Here is a 19429-nt window from a genome sequence, read left to right on the forward strand (position 1 = left end):
TCAATCTCACTTTTCTATTATCCTCAGTCTATATGTCAGCTGTTTTTTGATTATACCAGGGAAACTACCACCAAGCCATATGCATGACTACTTCAGTAGCTCTTAGTACAAGTCACTGCATCAAAACCTAACCTTTTTAAGACAAAGATACGTGGTATTTAGTACTTTTTTTCAGTAGCTTGAAGGTCATTTTGGCATACAGTAAACAGTTGTTTTAAACAACAACAAATTTACAAGATGCCGTTTGAGTAGCAGGACAGCCAAAAAGCAATAGCTTATCCTATTTGTCTAGTTGTTGCTCATCTAAATCACAAATGCAAAAAGTCTGGACCTATGAGAGACGCTTATCTGTACGCTGAGTTTCCAAGGTCTGCGAAGGATATGGGCACAACCTTTAAAATCTCCCTAGTCATAGCAGATATTACAAGGTCAAACACAAAACAATCGACCTGCACATTTTAAAGAGACTCTGACATTTTTAAATGATTATTTTCATCTTAAAACAGAAGTTTTAAGAACTTCACACACAGGTTCGCTGACACTTAAAAAGTCAGTGTTCAAATAAACTTAGATATAAGTTTTAGATATATCTTTTATAATCTTTTATCATTTTAATCTCAAAAGAACAGCGTGGACAGAGTTCACTTGTCATGATGCTGTGGATAATCCTGATGTTTAAAAAAAGAATATTGATAACATATATAATATCTCAAAAGATGTGTAACTGTTGTTTTTGCACAGCTTTTGTAGAGTTATAGACAACTCTCTCTGTCTGCCTTTGTTTCTTTTTGAGTGTTTTTCGTTTTTCAAAAAAAGAGAAAGCCCACGAGTGTTGGAAATGTGCTTCCTCCAAAGGGTGTCTGGAGTCTCACTTAAAGACAGCATGAGGAGCTTGGTCACCTGGGACGGGCTCAGAGTAGAGCCGCCACTCCTCCATATAGAAAGGAGACAGCTTAGGTGATTCAGGCATCTGACTAGAATGCCTCCTGGACGACTCCTAGGTGAGGAATTTCTGGCTTGGTAACACCTAGCTGTCTATAGACTGGACTGGAAACGCCTGGGTGTCTCTAAACTGACTTGGAAACGCCTAAATGTCTCTAAACTGACTTGGGAATGCGTCAGTGTCTCTAGACTGACCTGGGAATGCCTGGGTGGTAATGTCTTTGCTTAGACTGCTGCCCGTGGTACCTGAATCTGGATAGGTATTAAAATAATGGATTGATGGATGGCTGGATGAAAGTAAAACACCTGGCTTGAAGTACCTCTTCAGACTTTTACTAGTTTAGGCTAAAGCAGGCTGTAAGAATGACTTAAAACACTTTTTACTGTGATCCACCAAAGAAGAAGAAAGCTGAGATATCTCTGAGATATATAGCAGTATCCCAATACTGAAAATGCACAGCAGCATTATTTCAATTCCAGTTTGAGAGGCATAAAGGCAACAACAGCAATTTGTGCTTAAATAGGTGCCAGCTATTGTGTAAAGCATCGTGTAAAGACAGTGATGATGATTTTCTTTCTCCAGCAGGTGGAGCTGAAGCACAAAGAGATATACTTAAGCTGGATCACCATCATTTTCAAAACATGAGGAGAAAAACAAATGAACACATTGTCAGTAGTCTTCAGCTCAATTTCAAACCCAGAAAATCTAGACTTGTGGTCACCTGACCCTTGTCACTTGAATCTACACTGCACAAAAAATGCCCCTGCATGAAAACTGAATCATATGCTTAGTTTGCCATCATCACAATACACCTGCATCAATGTTCACTCAATACTCTTTTTGCAGACTAAATGTTTGAAGAAAAAAAAAATGAATGAATGCACTGATACAACAGAGTTAAAATGGAGAGAATTTACCAGCAGCACATCAAGGTATCACAGTTTGTCCAGTTCTATTTATATTAATTCAGTCTTAAAACAAAACACAATTAAATGACTAATTGTATAACATGTAGCACTTAAGCAGCACACCAGTACATTAAATGTAAACCACTTAAATCTTGTTAAAAGAAAACATATGAAATGCATAAGTGATAACAGTGACATCGTGCAGCAAACAAACTGAGTATAACAAAGGAAGCTGCCGACAGACCACACAGTGAAATGCAACAACGCTGCACAGGGCAGCAGTCAAATAACCATTAATAAGTTAGGAAGTTAAAACTGATCACAAGATAGAGTAGAAAATTACTGTGCACAAGTCTTAGGCACTAAACATTCTCGCAAATATAACTTATATAAAGTGCAGTAATGCATTTTTGGCGTGGCCAACTTTGAAACAGCAAGAACAGGAAAACTTTCACAGTTTTTCAAGCTTCTCAGCAGAAAGGCCGTTCCAAGCATCTCAGAGAAGTTGCCCCAGCTCTTTTGCAGCACCTCAGATGCATCTGCTGCAGGGCTCTTGTTCTTTATGTCTCTGGATTGCAGTCATGTTGCAGAATTTGCGTCCATTCAGATACCACATCTAAGGTTCCTAAAACTTCTGCACTGCATCCCGTAATAATAATAATAATAATTATGCACTGTAACAAAGCACTGAGAAGCTGTAATCCAGCTCCAGCAGGTGGAACCTTAAAGATGATCTGATACACGTGTGTAATAACAGAAGCAGGGAACCGTTTTGTAGAACACTGAGCTGGATAAAATGAGGCACAATGGCCTTCTTTCATTCATTCAATCAAACATGGACACCAGCCAGTTTTCCTCATCACTATACTGATAATAACCCAACAGGCATGTGCCACATTGTTCCACCCCACATTTCTCTATATAGGAATGCGTGGAGAGACGGTGATGTGTATGGTGGAGAAAGCTGTGAGCTTACTGAACATGAATTCTGTGTTTGCACAGCAGTCGTAATGGTTAAAAAAGAGGAGAAAAAACCCACATCATATAAGCTTCTGTTCAGACAGAAGTACAAAGGTTTGATGTTAAAGACGCAATAAATGGACCAATGATGAAAGCACATCAATGCCATGCTTATTTACTATTATTATTATTATTATTATTGTTATCTGTCCCCCATTTTAACCACTTAAAGCTGGGATATGATCACAGGTGTGATAAGGTATCCCCATTTTTGTGTTATGTAAAACATATTTTGTGTTTTCTTCATTAGAATGCATTACACTTATTTCTGTGTTATAGTTTTATACATTTTTAAAACTGTAAATGAATACATGAATATATATTACATTGTTATTATTGTCATTTCTTTTTTTTTAGGTATTTGCTATATTATTTTGTTAGAAATTGTGTTTAAATTGTCTAAAACAGCCATGGCTTCATCCTTTGAGGATATGCATGGTCTGAGGCTGGTCTGACTTTATTATGTGTGTACACATAAATTCAGGTCAGCATTAAGGAATCCAGCAGACATATGACTGAAGCGCAGCGTCTTCTGGTGTGCTTTGTGTAAGGTTTGTATGAAAGCATTTGCAACATTTCTACAAAAGCAAATTAACTGTAAGAATATATTAACATCTCGTTCCATCTTGTAAAAATTCAGACCAGCACAGATGATATACACTCTTTTAAACTTTCTGCTTCTCTTTAAAAACAGCACCATCCCTCTTCAGGAGGGCTACCTCGTTCTCCAGGGCACGGATCTTAGCCACCGTGCTCTCCTCCCTGCGATCCAGTTCTAAGATCTTTGCGTGCAAACTCAAGATCTTCCTCCAGAGCTCATCTTTGTCAGTATCCGGTCTGCAGTACGAATGCTCAAAAACAGAAACCTTCTCTTCATCAGTGAGTCCACTCTCTGCTAAAAAACAGCCTGTGGTTTTGTCCTTGACCAGTTCCATGGGGACAAAGCTAAAAGCCTGACCCAGCACTGCCTGGAATGCATCTCCATCCATGTTTGCCCCTGCATCAGAGAATGAACCTGGCTCACAGCACAATACAGTCACAGTGGACTCGGCCTGCTCTTCAGAACAGAGTTCCCTGCTTGGAGACTGTGCTGCCGTTTCACCATCAAGTGGTTTCTCACAAGCACCAGTCTGTATCTCAGAACGTTCTAAATGAGAGTCCAACACTGCAGGTTCAAATACCATCTCTGTGCGTTCCCCAGACATATTGTTTATCACTGCTGACTGGGACTTTCTGCCTGTTTTGCTCAAAATGAGTGGCCTTTTTTTACTGGCAGGAGAGTCGAATGTTGCAAGCTCAGGATCACCGAGTGAAATGTTGGTTTTAGCCTTGAGGCTTCTTTTCAGGTTTGTCGTTTTCTTCTCATCGTCCTGGAATAAAAGATAAAAGGTCTTCATTAATGGGAATTAACAGAAAATCAACAAGTTTTGGCGCAACAAACGCGTGGTAAGAAACTGCTTAAATCCTTGCCTGCACTCTCTTCGTCACCACTCTTGTACCCTGTCTCTTGTTTTGATTGGTTGACCCCAGGTATTTAAACTCACCTGCCTTCACTACCTCTTTTCCTTGCAGTCACTGTTATAACATAGTACTAATATATACAAATATATATATAAATACAGGCTTAACTCCACAAGACTACGCTTTATACTCAAAGTTTAAGAAGTTATTAAGAAGCTAAAATTGTATTCTGAGCTTGATGTTTTCTAGATACATACATCTTCACTAGAAGGAAAAATGGTGGGGATGGCTGTATTCTTCAGGTACCGGATTCCCCATCGAATATCGAAGCAGTCCGCTGTAAAGTGCTCACTGCACAGATACTGATGTCGACTAGGGGTCCACTGCTCCCTCTTCATGTTGCTCACCCATTTCTGAAGCCTGGACTTGTCTTGCAAAGGAAACCTTTGAGAGATAGACCGATAATAGAGAGCTTTAACTCTAAGCACTGGAGTGTGATTTGGATCAGCCCAACACTACCCTCGTGTCATTACAAGCAAGCACTATGATATACTTAGATGACATCCTTTTTGCACCTCCTGCAAGTGACATCTTTCACCAATTAAGCCAAGCAACACGTTACAGATTAACTAAAACAACAAAAACATACGGGTAGAAGCTGATTCTCTTGCTGTCTTGTCTTGATGCAGTCCCCCCACGGTTTCTGCAAACTCTCACAGCGCAGTAGCGTGGCATATCTGTAGACAGACTACATGAAAACACATCGGCGAGACCCGTTCGAGGATACAATTAGAAAAAAAGAAAAAAAAAAACCCACACACCAGCTCGTAGATGATTATATCCGGTTTGTGGCCCTCGTAACGGAAGTGACGTGTACAGCATTTATTTTCTTTTTTACTGGCTCTTTCACGTCATCACTTATTAGACATATTTGCATCGAAATTAAGATTCCCTATGAGGATATAACTTTTTTAAATAAAATTATTATTTTCATTATTTGTATTAAATAAAAACCTACAAAATAATAACGCACGCGCTAAATAAAAAATGTACCGATGGCAAAACCTGTATAGGTCTTACGGCATTTGTCTATAAAGTACAATCGACGTTTTAATCTTTGAAATCTTTCATTTAAATTTACTATTGACTTTCAATGCTTCCGTTTTCCCCAACCCTCGGATTATTTAAGTATTCTAATTCTGCTAAATCGATTACGTCAAAATTGAATAGAAAAGCAAAGGCGGAAAAGATAAGCAGATTATTTTCTTGCGTTACCTATACCTACGTTCCGCCCTGGCCTTAAATCTTCCACGTGCGCATATTTTCCACCAATCACAACGGTCTGAATCACTGTGTTCGGAAACCCACCAATGGCGTTGCGAGTCGTGGTGTTACGGCTCAGGAATGCAGCTAGACAACAACTGTTAGCTTTCGTTTCACATCAGCTGAGCTGGAACCTCCGGCGATTAACACCAGTATCCCCAGGCTGTTTGTTACCTTGTATACAGGTAAGCTCTCAGTTTTAACTTAGCTACTTTAACTTAGCTGCCGCCGGTGGCTCTTTATAGGGTATAATTTACAAGCTTTTAAAAGGTCAAACTAGTTACTCCTCTTTTCCAGTAAAAGTTGTCATTTTTCTTGTTTGCGACGCCTTCTGCCTTCAGACTCGCTCGAAAGTTAATAACTGCTTGTATCGTTTGACAAAACGGTAACAATTTTATCCTTTTAAGGCTTCAGAAGTGTTTCAGAATTGTGTGAAACGTTTTTAACACAGTTGTCTAAATGCTGTTCTCACAGACGGAAAGGTGTCTAAACCACCAGTATGGCCACAGCGCAGTCGACGTTGCTGCTAGCAGTGCATATTCTGCTCATCTCAGAGTTCATTCTGGCCAAAAGGGACTACTACGACATACTAGGGGTGCCGAGAGATGCTACCGAGCGGCAGATCAAGAAGGCCTTCCACAAGCTGGCCCTGAAGTACCATCCTGACCGAAACAAGGGGCCAGACGCTGAAGCCAAGTTCAGAGAAATAGCAGAGGGTAAGTTACACATTATGTCAGTCTGTATTGTTGGGAAAGAGTCCTCATACAGTTGATCTAGAGACCTAAAAGCAAAATAGTTGCTACTTAAAAGTTTTTTTTTTTAAGGATTCTGATGTTAGAGTGGACTTAAAGGGGAGGATCTGCCCCAGCAGTCGCACCTTTCCTTGTTTTTGTTGACGTAATTGCACACTATGGTAACGGCTAAAGGGTTACACGCCCCATTCTGTGCTTTTTGTAACTTATTTCCTAATGAATTTAATCTTATATATATATTTGTGTCCTCCAGCATATGAAACCTTATCGGATGATAAGAAGAGGCAAGAGTATGACCAGTTTGGACATAGTGCTTCATCAGGGGAGGGCCAGAGAGGAGGAGACTACGACTTTAACCAGCACTTCAAGTCATTCAACTTTGATGACATTTTCAAAGACTTTGACTCTTTTGGTCAACATCAACAACAACAACACCACCAACACCACTTTCACTCCCACTCTAATTCCCACCACAAGAGACACTTTGACAGCCACTTCCAGGCTCATCGAGAGGCCATGAATGGGCACAGGAGGCAGTTTCAGCAGGGCAGCTTTGGCGGAGGACTATTTGATGATATGTTTGAGGACTTGGAGAAGATGTTTTCCTTTCACACGCACAGCTCCAGGACTGAGAACAGATTTCAGGGCTCAGGGAAGCAACACTGCAGGACAGTGACGCAGCGTAGGGGGAACATGGTGACCACCTTCACTGACTGCTCTTAAGACAGGCTGGATAGTGGGGGGGGGGGTTCTTTGTGGTTTTTGAAATTGAAAGCTAATTTATCACTTGGTGAAACAGAGTGGCTTTGTGTGGCTTTTTGTAATTGCATGTAATTTCCTGTATGAACAAATATCTAAGCTAGCCTGAAAAATGGCTGCTTCCAAGCAATAACTCATTCATATTATTATTATAGCATAGTAATAAGTCTTAAGATCAGTCAGATACCTCCCTATCACCTCGCTTTCCAGGTTCGTTATGTTTACAATCTGATTCTCAGGCATGGCCTATGCTTAGTTTAAAAAGAGTACTTTTCTCTTGAGCAGTGAAGCAATTAGATGCGTTAGAATTCACATTTGTGAAAATGGGAAACCATAACTCTGCAGCTATATAGGCCATATTTTATTTTATCTCATCAATAGAAACCTTTTTCTCATCCAAAACCAAGACTTGCAGGTTTTGCACATTTGGTTTCCTGACAACCCCCTTTTTTTTTTCTTTATTTTGGTGAAAGGATACATTAACAATCAATTCTTCTAACTGCATTTGTGGATGCACTACATTCACCTGGAATGTGTACAGTTTGGCCATTATCAACTGTTACCTCGTTTAGGTTTTTTTTTGGTTGTTGTTGTTTTTTTTCCTCTTCCAACAGAGTGGCATCTACCTTTTACTCAGTCAGGGTTGGAAATTAACATCAGTCCTATGACAAAAACTGGCAGACTTGGCCACAGGCAAAGTCGGCGGAGGTGTTTGCATGCGTGATTGCTTGGCTGTTTGTTTGTTTGTTTGTTTGTTTGTTTGTTTGTTTGTTTGTTGTTTTGTTTTTTCATTTGGACCAGCTATCACAAAAACCACCCAGGCTCATCTGCCAGTCAAACTGAGTGGTCTGACAAGTTAAGATTCCCTAAACTGATCATAACGTGCAATATTTAGCACCTTTGCTCTTCATGTTGCCTATCTTCTATAGACCGTGCTGTGTAAATGTCATTGTCTAATGTCTGCACTTTGAATGCGTGCGTGAGTGTCTTGAATATCAATTGGTTGCAAAATGTTTGGAGAATGAATAAAAAAATATATATTAGAGGAAAGTTTGTGCTTGTGTTTAACTGAATTGGGAAAGGAGGGAGGCAGTAATGCACTTGTGTAATTGGTCTTTGTTATTAATGTGCTTTATTGTTTATGATTGTATTCTGATTATAAAATATGAATTATATTTTCATGTGAAGCACACACCAATGCAAATGTAGAATAAGTTCCGTGTCATGTGGTCTCATGAGATGAGATGCAACTAAAAGGAGAAGCTGCTTGATGTGTGAAGCCACAAAGTGCAAGTTGCTGCACTGGCTTCTGCACACTGTTTTACATGCATACGTGTTATACAGTCTCAGATAAACAGACTGTATCAGTTTTGTACAGTAAGTGAGAGATCCACTCAAGGATATTTACATAACACAACACAACTGCACATTGGATGATTCTTATGTGAAACTTAATAGTTGATTTGACTGAAAGACAGTTTTTCACGCTCTTTTTAAGGGTTCAAATGCATGGATCATAACCCACCCCCCAATTTTACTTATTTGGGTCACCCAGTTACCAAAATACACAAGTAACCCACTTTCAGTTTTGCCAGCATTTTACCTGATAAGCAATTCTTGCCTACTTCCAGTAGAGGTCATACTTTCTTAAAGCAGGAAAAGTGTTTTGAGCGCAATCTGCAACATTCATTGGCTTATCAGGTGACACAGAGGCAACCTTGACAAAAATAACAACATGGTGGGTTAGAAACCTAGGTAATGCTTTTTATTAAAATTCGGGCTATAATGCATTACAAGAAGGGTGAACCGTTCCTTTGATCGTATACTCATAGGGGTCTTTTGAAACACTCTTTGTCTGCTCCCTCACCCAGTTCTAATTTTCCATGGGAGACCCTACCAGGGTGCAAAATCTCTCTGACAGCATAGCTCCTGGGATCTCTGGGACACACAAACCCCTCCACCACGATAAGGCAGCGATTCACAGAGGGGTATCTGTAACACCTATACACTCAATACAATACTTTTATTAAACACTTTTAAATAAAGTCAAAGTTTGAATTTCTCTCATAATCCACTGAGAGACTATATTTTCAAAAAAATCTGCTGTTGTCAAAATACTTATGACTCTAACAGCATCTCCTCTCCTTAAATCCCCTCCCTGTTTTATCTTTCAATCTTGAAATCTAAAGTTGGCTTAATTACATATTTTTACCCACTGTTTATCCAGCACAGCAATAAATAACATAATTATTTCATTTCATGAAATGGCAAACCATTTTCCTACAATTTCTCTATGTCATTTAGTGGGTTTTCCTCAAGTACAAAGCAAAAGCTTAACTTAATTGCTGTACCTGAGAAACAAACATAGCAGGAGGGTTAAAGCATTAAAACCGAATGCTCATGAGATCCAACCACAAGATAATAAAATAAAATATTAAAAACAACAAGAGAGAAAGTAGAAGAAAAAAGACTGTGGCATAGCAATCCCCTTAAAGTCTCCATTTGAAAAAAAAAAATGAAGTGAGCATGTGTATTAGCAGAGAGCTCTGTGGTGATAAGGTTGGCTAATAAGTAATAAACACTGGTTAACAAGTAATCCTGATGGCCATCATATTTTTCATAAATTTGAATAAGGTTAGAGATCCAGCACACCATGGTCTTGCAAATCTGCAGCGTCACAGAGCTAGCATGACACTGCAGATTTCTTTATAAAGCTCTAATAAAGCATTTGTTATCTTGTCTTTTATGACAACACACATATAACACTGTGATACAAATGAGGTAACTGGTTTGGTTAAATTGTAGGGCAGGCTCTGCTAGTTGGGCATGAAGCCATCTCACATTAAATACATATTATTTTTTTATGCAAAATACTCAAGCGTTTAATATCTATTTCAGAGATGGTATTTCCCTTTCGATGTAAGTGGCCTCCTTGACTCCTACAAATACTTCCTTACTATACTTAGGTACAAATTTCCGGTAAAGGTAGTTGTTTTTCCTGACCACTTTTACTCCCTACATGTTTTAACAAATATCTGTGCTTTCTTCTCCTTACATTTTCAAAACAGACTCATTACTTTAGCTTTAATGCATTTGAGGGAAGTTTTGTCATTGCCAGCTTTCAGGCATCAAAGCGATTTGAGACTAAACTGTAACATGAAAGGCAGTCCTGTTCGTGTATTAATCTTCTTTCTTTCTTTCTTTCTTTCTTTCTTTCTTTCTTTCTTTCTTTCTTTCTTGCTTGCTTGCTTGCTTGCTTGCTTGCTTGCTTGACACAACACCAGAATGACTGCAGGTGTCTATAAGTTGCGGTACTTCAGGATCTAGCTAGCCTTACTGAAGAGGAGCAAACATAAAGGGAGTGGCTTAAAAAAAGTGGCAGGTAGTTTCAAATGCAAGGTATCTATCAGCCTAACAAACATCAGCAAACACAAACTGTTTGTGGGCAGTTTGTCACACAGTGTGTTGCTAGCTAAAGGTCCAGTTGCTGTATTTCACAGGAGAGAAAAGAAAGAGGGCTAACTTTACTCAGAGATGGAGAAAGATAAGAAAGACATGAGAGAAAGAAGAGAGATTGGATTTAAATGTAAGGACTGTTTAGTGGTATTTGATAAACTGTAAATGTAAAGCTTACATGTAATTCCTCATGTTTTTAAATCAGATATTCGGTCTGTACATTCAACATTATGTTTTTTTCATATTGTGAAATGTGCTGTAAAACAAATCGAGGTAGACTAACTGCTATTTAAAAGCTGCATGAAAATAAACAGGTTAGTGCAGGATAAACAGGTTAATTCGCTGTACTGTGATGGTTCTAAAGTAAAGAACAATGTGTGACTGGTGCCCAGTGACTGTCGTTCATGGTCAGAGTAAGGTTGCATCAAGTGTAGCAGACATTCATATGAACCTCAGCTGATGATGCTTAGATTCATTGACTGAATTGCACCTTCATACCAAATTTATACCATCTAGAAAAAAGGCAGCAGAAACAATGCTTGCTGTCAGTGGAGGATGGAATCAGCAGGACAACTCATGAAATATCTGCTGACATCTGGTTTAATTACGTTGTGTAAATCCACAAAGAGCAGCAGGTCAGCTGATCACAGCCTGTACACTAGTCTGAAAGTCTCCTGAAGTTCTCAATAGAAATTATTGTCAGTTATGATTTTTTTCCCCCTCCACACTCAGCGATTACAACCAATTTTAGGGTTCCCCCACCTGCTGAATCCCACTTTACTGTACACATTTTCCTGTTTTGAGGCAAAGTCATCCTCTACAATGTAGGCAACAGAAAATAGATATATTTTCCTTTTTTTCCCTTCAGATTCAAGCTGAGTATAATTAGAATTTTAAAAAAGTTAGACTGAACGTTTGTATTCCCATCTATTAATATTATTTTATCATTATGTTAATATAACACAATAATATAACACAAGGTTCATATAGCTTTGCACACAAATAGAAACATCCTCCAAAGAGCTACTTTTTACTTTCTTACTTTGAGTGCATTTCAGAGCTTGTACAGTTCTATTTTTACTTAAGTAAAGAATTTGACTCAGTACTTCAACTTTTACTGGAGTAGTTTTTAACAGTAGTATCTGTACTTCTACATAAGCACAGAATATCTGTAGTTTTGCCAACTCGGCTTGTTCATGGAAATCAAAACCACCTTTTTTGAAATCCGGCAACGGGAGAAAAACCCCACCAAACTCCGTGCTCCCAGCGTCTGACGAAAAGCCACAGACTGAGCAGCAGGTATATTCTTGCCTCACCGTCCGTCCGTGGTGAGTCAATTCAAGTAGGTACTAATGTTGCTCTTTGTTGTTTTCTGTCTCCCCTGTTTTTTTTGTTTTTCTTTCTCTCCATACAGGTGACCCAGGAGTTTTTTTTTTTTTTTTTTTTTTTCTCTCTTCCCCCCCTTCTCACCGTCTCTTCTCCCCTTTGGTTTTCTTTCTTCCTCTCCCCCTCTTTCTTTCATTCTTTCCCCCTGTCCTATTAAAAAAAAAAAAAAAAAAAAAAGGATGACAAAGGATGAACTGAAGCTCCGCCATCACGTGATGTCACATGCTGCTGTTTCTGATGTCACTTCCAAAAAAAAAAAAAAAAAAAAAAAAAAAAAAAAAAGTAGGTACTAATGCAAAGGGTCACTGAGCAGTGACAAAATTTTCTCACAATAATCTTTCTGGTTTAGCAAAACTGTGCACTTACCCTTGTCTGCTGGACGGATGGTATTGCTGTTCTCATTATTAAGCGATGTGAATGCTTTCTTCTCCTCCTCCTGCATTGCTGTATCATCACCGCTGAAGGAAACGGTTTCCAGGGCCTAATCCGTGGATCGACTTCCTTCGAGGCGTGGACGTCTATCAGCAGAGAATGTACCTTCACCTATCAGCAGAGAATGTCCCTTAGTCTGTAACACAGTCAAATATATTCTCAAGCAATATTCAAGCATGCCATTCAGCGTGTTAGTACGAGCTCGGGAGCAGCTTGGGAGAACAAGAAAACAGAGACTGCTTTAGATTGTCTTCCCAAATTGACTCAACTTTATTCACAAGTATAACAGTTTATATAGAGGGTAAAATTCATGAGACAGCAGGTTATCAGTTTAAACCAGTACAGACCAAGATAAGGGAGCGTCTTCCTGCCCTTGGGTGAAGAAGCATCCTTTGTGTAGTTTATTAGTTCAGATACAATTGTGATTATCTCAGCGACATATTTTCAAGGCACAAAACAAAGAGTTCTTACATTAGTAAAATCTGAAACAAACCATTTGGCCTCAACAGGCGTCTCCTGAAAGATTAAGAAACTAATGTAGCTGAGGGAGTGATCTCTGTGGTATTTCAACCTTGTACCAGCCTGTGATTCTCACACATCAATTCTTGGGTCAAAGAGAAAAATAACTAAAACAAAGGGGCCTTATTGGATGACAGAGTTTTCCTGCATAATGTCACTATAAAACAATATCCAGTAAATGCTCCCATGGTACTAAAATACCTAACAACCGCAACCTTTGCATTGCTGGGACAGGCCGAAACCTTCATCTGTAGTTGCTCTGCTTCCACATCTGCAATGTTGTTATTTTGAATTGCTGTTTCTGTGACTGTGATCAGTTCCACTAGCGGGATTTGTCTTGGTGTCACAGCAAAGTTCAACCCTTTTGCTTTGCTTGGGTGAGTTGTCTGTCAGATAAAATTTTCACCCACTTGCTCACATCTTCGGTGTGGCCGCTGAGGACACACACATATTTTTCTGGTATTCTTTATGGCATCAATTTCAGCAATGTCCTGAAAACATTCCTCAGAAATTTTGGTCCATATTGACATGATATCATCGCACAATTGCTGCAGATTTGTCTGTGCGATTTGTCTTGTTCCACCACATTCAAAAGGTAATCGAGTAGATTTCGATCTGGTGCTTTGGAAAGAAAACCTTGGGCCTAACTTTTATCTCCTTGAAGGAAGTTTGGTGTAAAAGAGAAGTCATAATCAAAATCAGTTTGAAAACAAAAAATTGTGAAAATATATATACATAGATTGTGTCTACATTTTTAACGCAACTGATAAAAACATACATATTATCAGGATAATAATGGATTGCATTTATATATATCCTTCCACTATTCATTCACTCTCACACACTGCTGGAGGCAGCTACAGTTGTAGCCACAGCTGCCCTGGAGCAGACTGACAGAAGCGAGGCTGCCATATCGTGCCATCGGCGCTTCTGGCCAACACCAGTAGGCGGTAGGTGAAGTGTCTTGCCCAAGGACACAACAACCAGAACAAAGAGCCCAGGGATCGAACCGGTGACCTTCCGGTTACATAACATAGTTATTCTTTTGGAATTCAGCTAAACAGGGTCAAGCACCCATGGGTGCTTGACCCTGTTTAGGAACAGTTTGTTCTTATGCATAAGAACAAACTGTTCCTGACAAAGAGGAGGACTGTATATCTATATTAACTCTAATGAGCAGAGAAACGTTTTTAAAGTTTTTATCATTAACGTTGTGATCTTTGTGAGAACATCTGCATTTAGACATATTTCCATTTTGACATGTCACGTTTAACATATCATTGAATCTGCAGCTGTAGTTTTCAGTGTGTTGCTGAAGTAATATTCACTGCATGATTCAGCATTTTGTTCTGAGAACAGAGTGCTGAATCACATGTTATCTTTTGCCTTCTGAAGATAACATGCACCAACATCTCAATAAACGCACGTATATTTACAACGTCTTCACCTTGACAGAACAGGCCTTTAGTCAACAAAAAGTTACTGCTTCACTATCCTACTGCTGTAAACCCAACTCAGTCAGAAAAAGAAAATTTTTCTTTTGTGTGTGTTTCCCACTAGTTTATAGTAAGTGAGTTCTGACAGATTTTTGGTCTTGGGAGCATATATTTTGAAAGGCTTTCCTAACCTTGGTTTGCTGAATAAACCCTGCAGCAATCTTCCGCTGAAGCTTTTTAATTAACACACGTTGCTGTCTCTTCTCCTCCGCGTCCTGTGTTCAAAGATTATTTTTGAGGGGGGATTAATTCATTCAGACTGACCTAAAATCGCAAGCCGTGCTAATAGAAACTTTATCAAATTGCATAATCTTATTTACAATACTTTGCGTTCCTGTGATGGTTGTATACTAACTTTTCACTTTCCTGTAAACTCTTGACACAACTGAGACTGCTTACTGCCTCGATTCTGACAAGTTTACAGCACTGTATATGGTTGTGAACGTTATAGTGACTATACACTAATTGATGTCACAGACATGTTTTTTGTAAACTCTAGAGGAGTCATCTATTGCTGCATCGTTGTAAGAGGTATCAATGGTAAGTGTCAATTAAAAAATTTCATTTTACTTTGTCTGCGGATTTATGTTTACACATATAAGAGGTTACCAATTTAAAGTGAGATGCAGTCAAATGTCAGTTTCAGTAACACAATAATTTTGTTTGCAGCTTTTCAGAATTATGCTCAGACTGAATAAAGACATTACTTTCAAATTTTCCACATTATCCAAATTGTGGAAATTATAGAACTACCCGTTAAAAATTTTTATGTACACCTAACAGAATATTTCTGCACTGTGTGTAAGAAAAGCGGGGCCCATTGAAAGCCTTCCTATTTCACTGATATTATGATTATGTAAGAGACGGTCTCCTCCTACTACTAGAGAGAGTATATAGTAGCATGAGTCAGCACATTCAAACAGTGAGTGTTCCGACTAGGTTGAGAACGTTACTTCAAAGCTACTAAGATGATACCTGCTGTTACACTTAACAATGGAGCAAAGATGCCAATAGTGGGTCTGGGCACCTGGAGGGTAAGTCTTAGATTTTTTTGTTTTAAACTAGCTCTGTGGGAGACTGCTAATCTGTCCATGCTCACCCTACTTTTCAATGAATATTTCTGCTACTCTCATTATTTTTCACTGGTTTCACTCGTCTATGTTATCTGTACTATTTATATTTAATTTGTTTTTATATAACAAATTCCCTATCTTGCTGATAGAGTCTGGTTACAAAAGAAACCAAAGTAACATGTTATTTACATAGTGCAACTAAAGTAAAATAAACTGGATTGTAGAGGCTAATCCTACGTGACGCAATGTCACTGGTATGCATGAATGAATTAAACAGTCCAATAACTCCAGCAGTACTTATCTTGTCCTTTTTGGTCTTTATTCCAACATCATTTTACCATAACAACGCAGCGGTCACAAACTGCTTGCCTTCTTGCGATTCACACTTGCTTTATTCATTCCATGTTTTTCTATCACCTTACCTGTGCAGTCAGAACCAGGAAAAGTGACTGAGGCCGTGAAAGTCGCCATAAGTTGTGGCTACAGACACATAGATGGCGCTTATGTGTATCAGAATGAAGAAGAAGTTGGAGCTGGAATCCATGCAATGATTGATCAAGGAGTGGTAAAGAGGGAAGACCTATTCATTGTGAGCAAGGTGAGCTTTAGAGAGAGCCAATAAAAATGAGTATAAACCATTTTATTATCTCAGGTTGTCTTCCAAAGCAGTGGCTTTGGAAGACAACCTGAGGCATGTGGCTTTCCACACCATGGTGATCCCTTTACATGAAAGATCCCCAGCTGAGATGGGATAAAGACACAAGCTAGTGAATTCCTAGTGCTGGTTCCAAGGGTCGGTGGAAGGGTTGTGTCAGGAAGGGTATCTAAGCTGAATCAAAAGCAACCACTCTGGAAATAAAGGAGCAGCTAAGCAGCAGTACCTTTATAGTAGTTATGTTGTTAGTTGCATAAGGAAATAATGAGGGTACAATGGTCATACTATAACATGTTTACAGCGTTGGGGGAAATGAGACACCTTGTTTGTAAAACTCCTGCTTATTTTTCCTAGTTATGGTGCACCTTTCACCTTCCATCTCTGGTGAGAACAGCTTGTGAGAAGACTCTCAAGGACCTGAAGCTGGACTACCTGGATCTTTACCTCATGCATTTCCCAATGGGGACCAAGGTCTGGAAACTTCTGTCCAGTCCTTACAATACAGTTAACTTTCTCTAAAATCTCTGTGATATAATAGTGTTTATAATGAACTGCAATTCATTATTATCAGGATGTCCAAAACACTCGCTGAAAAGCCTTCAGCTAATCCAAAATGCTGCCGCAAGAGTCCTGACAGGGACTAGAACGAGAGAGCATATTTCTCCTGTTTTGGCTTCCCTTCATTGGCTTCCTGTTAAATCCAGAATTGAATTCAAAATCCTGCTCCTCACATACAAGGTCTTAAATAATCAGGCCCCATCTTATCTTAATGACCTTGTAGTACCATATCACCCTATTAGAGCACTTTGCTCTCGCTCTGCAGAACTACTTGTTGTTCCTAGAGTATTTAAAAGTAGAATGGGAGGCAGAGCCTTCAGTTTTCAGGCCCCTCTTCTGTGGAACCAGCTTCCAGACAGACACTATCTCTACTTTCAAGATTAGGCTTAAAACTTTCCTTTTTGCTAAAGCATATAGTTAGGGCTGAACCAGGTGACCCTGAATCCTCCCTTAGTTATGCTGCAATAGACGTAGGCTGCCGGGGATTCCCATGATGCATTGAGTTTTTCCTTTCCAGTCACCTTTCTCACTCACTATGTGTTAATAGACCTCTCTGCATTGAATCATATCTGTTGTTAACCTCTGTCTCTCTTCCACAGCATGTCTTTTATCCTGTCTTCCTTCTCTCACCCCAACCGGTCGCAGCAGATGGCCGCCCCTCCCTGAGCCTGGTTCTGCCGGAGGTTTCTTCCTGTTAAAAGGGAGTTTTTCCTTCCCACTGTCGCCAAAGTGCTTGCTCATAGGGGGTCATATGATTGTTGGGTTTTTCTCATACGAAGCGCCTTGAGGCGACTTTTGTTGTGATTTGGCGCTATATAAATAAAATAAAATTGAATTGTATTATCAGACTGAACTATGCAGTCTAAATTTAATACTGTCTTGAACACATCTTTTGGCCACTGCAGCCAGGAGATGATCTTTTTCCTGTGGATGAGAATGGGCAGGTTATTTCTGACAACAGCAACTTCTTGGACACTTGGGAGGTAATATAAATGACTTATTGCACAGTGATAATCCCGTGGACTTGCTGACAACCAAATTAAAATATGCTGTGCTAAAACCAGTTTATGATTTATCTTAAAGGCCATGGAAAAGCTGGTGGATGCTGGTTTGGTCAAAGCTATCGGCATTTCCAACTTCAACAAAGACCAGATTGAAGCCATACTTAACAAGCCTGGCCTCAAGCACAAGCCTGCCAACCACCAGGTAGATTTTGCAAAATTGTTTTTTATTTATTTTGAATTCTGGAGGCATGCACTGTTAAAAGATGAAATGAAAATAAAAATAAAACAAAGTCCCCGAAATGTGGTTGTTTTCTTAGATTGAGTGCCACCCATATCTGACTCAAGAGAAGATGATCAACTACTGCCACTCAAAAGGCATCACAGTGACAGCATACAGTCCTCTAGGCTCCCCTGACAGACCCTGGTAAGAGGATGTACAATCTATTGTAAACAAAGCTAATGTAGGAGTATAATCAGCTTTACTTCTCGAGGATATTAACAGTGTCACATTGTTTTTCTTGTCCTCTTCTACTAAAGGGCTTCATCTGATGAACCCTCGCTGCTGGAGGAACCTAAGATCAAGGCCATTGCTCAAAAGTACAAGAAAACTCCAGCACAGGTACTGAGGAATTACACAAGTCAGGAATTTTGAAATTTGAATTTCTAAATGAGACATCTCATGTTGGGTAAAAGGTCAGATATCAGACAGTAGGATCACGAGTGTGCAGCACAACCAGAGAACAACGAGATGCAGTATTTAACTAATATTGAATATCTTAGTTATTGGCTGCATGTTGTCTCCCATGGAAAACCAAAACCTGTGTGCTTACAGTTATGCAATGCAACATTTCAAAAGTTAAATTACTGACGTCAGCAAGAAGAAAATCAGTACTGTCATGTGGTGGATTAGAAGGCTTATTAAAAAAATATTTAAATCATGGGAAAGTTAAATAATACTGAACTGAATGACCACTGCTCGTTTGAACCATATCCCCAGGTTCTGATTAGGTTCCACATCGAAAGAAATGTGGTTGTCATTCCAAAGTCAGTAACACCCCATCGTGTCAAGGAGAACTTCCAGGTACAGTAATCATAAATATTCATGAGCAGATTTTGTTTTTAGTCTTTTTTAGCTAATATAGTGTATTCACACTGAGCAGTTATCATATTTAGATTTATTTGTGTAGAAATCTGCATTGTTGGGGGGAATTTAGGTCATGGACTTATGCAAAAATTTGTGTTTTTCTATGTTCTCATTTGGATTTTCATTATACGTGTTGGGTTCCATAGAGCAGCTCATATAGTTTGTGCAGGTTATAAGTTATTTTTCGGTTCTTTCTTTTTCAGCTGTTTGACTTCAAGTTGAGCAAAGATGACATGAAGGACATCCTCAGCTTGAATAAGGACTGGAGAGGCTTCACATTACAGTGGTGAGTAAAAATAAAGGAAGATTAAGGGTAAAGGGGATACAGAAAAAATAAAGACGTGGCATTATTCTAAAATAAACTGTGCTATCAATTAATGGCTATTTCTTGTCTTCTCTTTCCAGGGCTTCAAAACACAAAGACTTTCCCCTTAATGCAGAATACTAAGTTAATATGGTTCACCATGCCTTGTTTATATCAGTTTTGCATGAATGTTTCCTCCAGAATTTAAAAATAAATCAATAAAATGAACAATGCAA

General features: G+C 39.1%; 3 protein-coding genes across 4 annotated transcripts; 2 read left to right on the plus strand and 1 right to left on the minus strand.

The window, feature by feature from the left end:
• Positions 1-1840: 1840 nt before the first annotated feature.
• LOC146555785 (THAP domain-containing protein 5-like) lies at positions 1841-12713 on the minus strand. Of its 2 annotated transcripts, XM_085251917.1 has the most exons (4): positions 12375-12713; positions 4982-5069; positions 4590-4776; positions 1841-4241 (listed from the first exon to the last, which is right to left on the minus strand). In XM_085251917.1, the coding sequence occupies exons 1-4, from the start codon at positions 12448-12450 to the stop codon at positions 3537-3539; spliced, it is 1056 nt and encodes a 351-aa protein (XP_085108043.1). In that variant the 5' UTR covers positions 12451-12713; the 3' UTR covers positions 1841-3536. The 2 variants fall into 2 exon arrangements, with proteins under 2 accessions (XP_085108043.1, XP_085108044.1); XM_085251918.1 differs by lacking the exon at positions 4982-5069.
• On the plus strand, positions 5713-8358 carry LOC146555786 (dnaJ homolog subfamily B member 9-like). Its single transcript, XM_085251919.1, has 3 exons — positions 5713-5840; positions 6130-6371; positions 6661-8358. Exons 2-3 carry the CDS (start codon positions 6155-6157, stop codon positions 7128-7130), a joined length of 687 nt encoding a protein of 228 aa, XP_085108045.1. The 5' UTR covers positions 5713-5840; positions 6130-6154; the 3' UTR covers positions 7131-8358.
• A 2651-nt stretch (positions 12714-15364) lies between the features above and the next one.
• Positions 15365-19429, plus strand: akr1b1.1 (aldo-keto reductase family 1, member B1 (aldose reductase), tandem duplicate 1). The gene is made up of 10 exons (XM_085251838.1): positions 15365-15489; positions 15959-16126; positions 16538-16654; positions 17647-17724; positions 17825-17947; positions 18063-18169; positions 18283-18364; positions 18743-18826; positions 19093-19175; positions 19295-19429. Exons 1-10 carry the CDS (start codon positions 15424-15426, stop codon positions 19335-19337), a joined length of 951 nt encoding a protein of 316 aa, XP_085107964.1. The 5' UTR covers positions 15365-15423; the 3' UTR covers positions 19338-19429.

The sequence above is a fragment of the Mchenga conophoros genome, linkage group LG17 (assembly GCF_057382185.1).
Source record: "Mchenga conophoros isolate Kocher_MC1m ecotype Shallow Benthic linkage group LG17, M_conophoros_male_GT1.1, whole genome shotgun sequence".
In the NCBI taxonomy this organism is placed as follows: Eukaryota; Metazoa; Chordata; class Actinopteri; order Cichliformes; family Cichlidae; genus Mchenga; species Mchenga conophoros.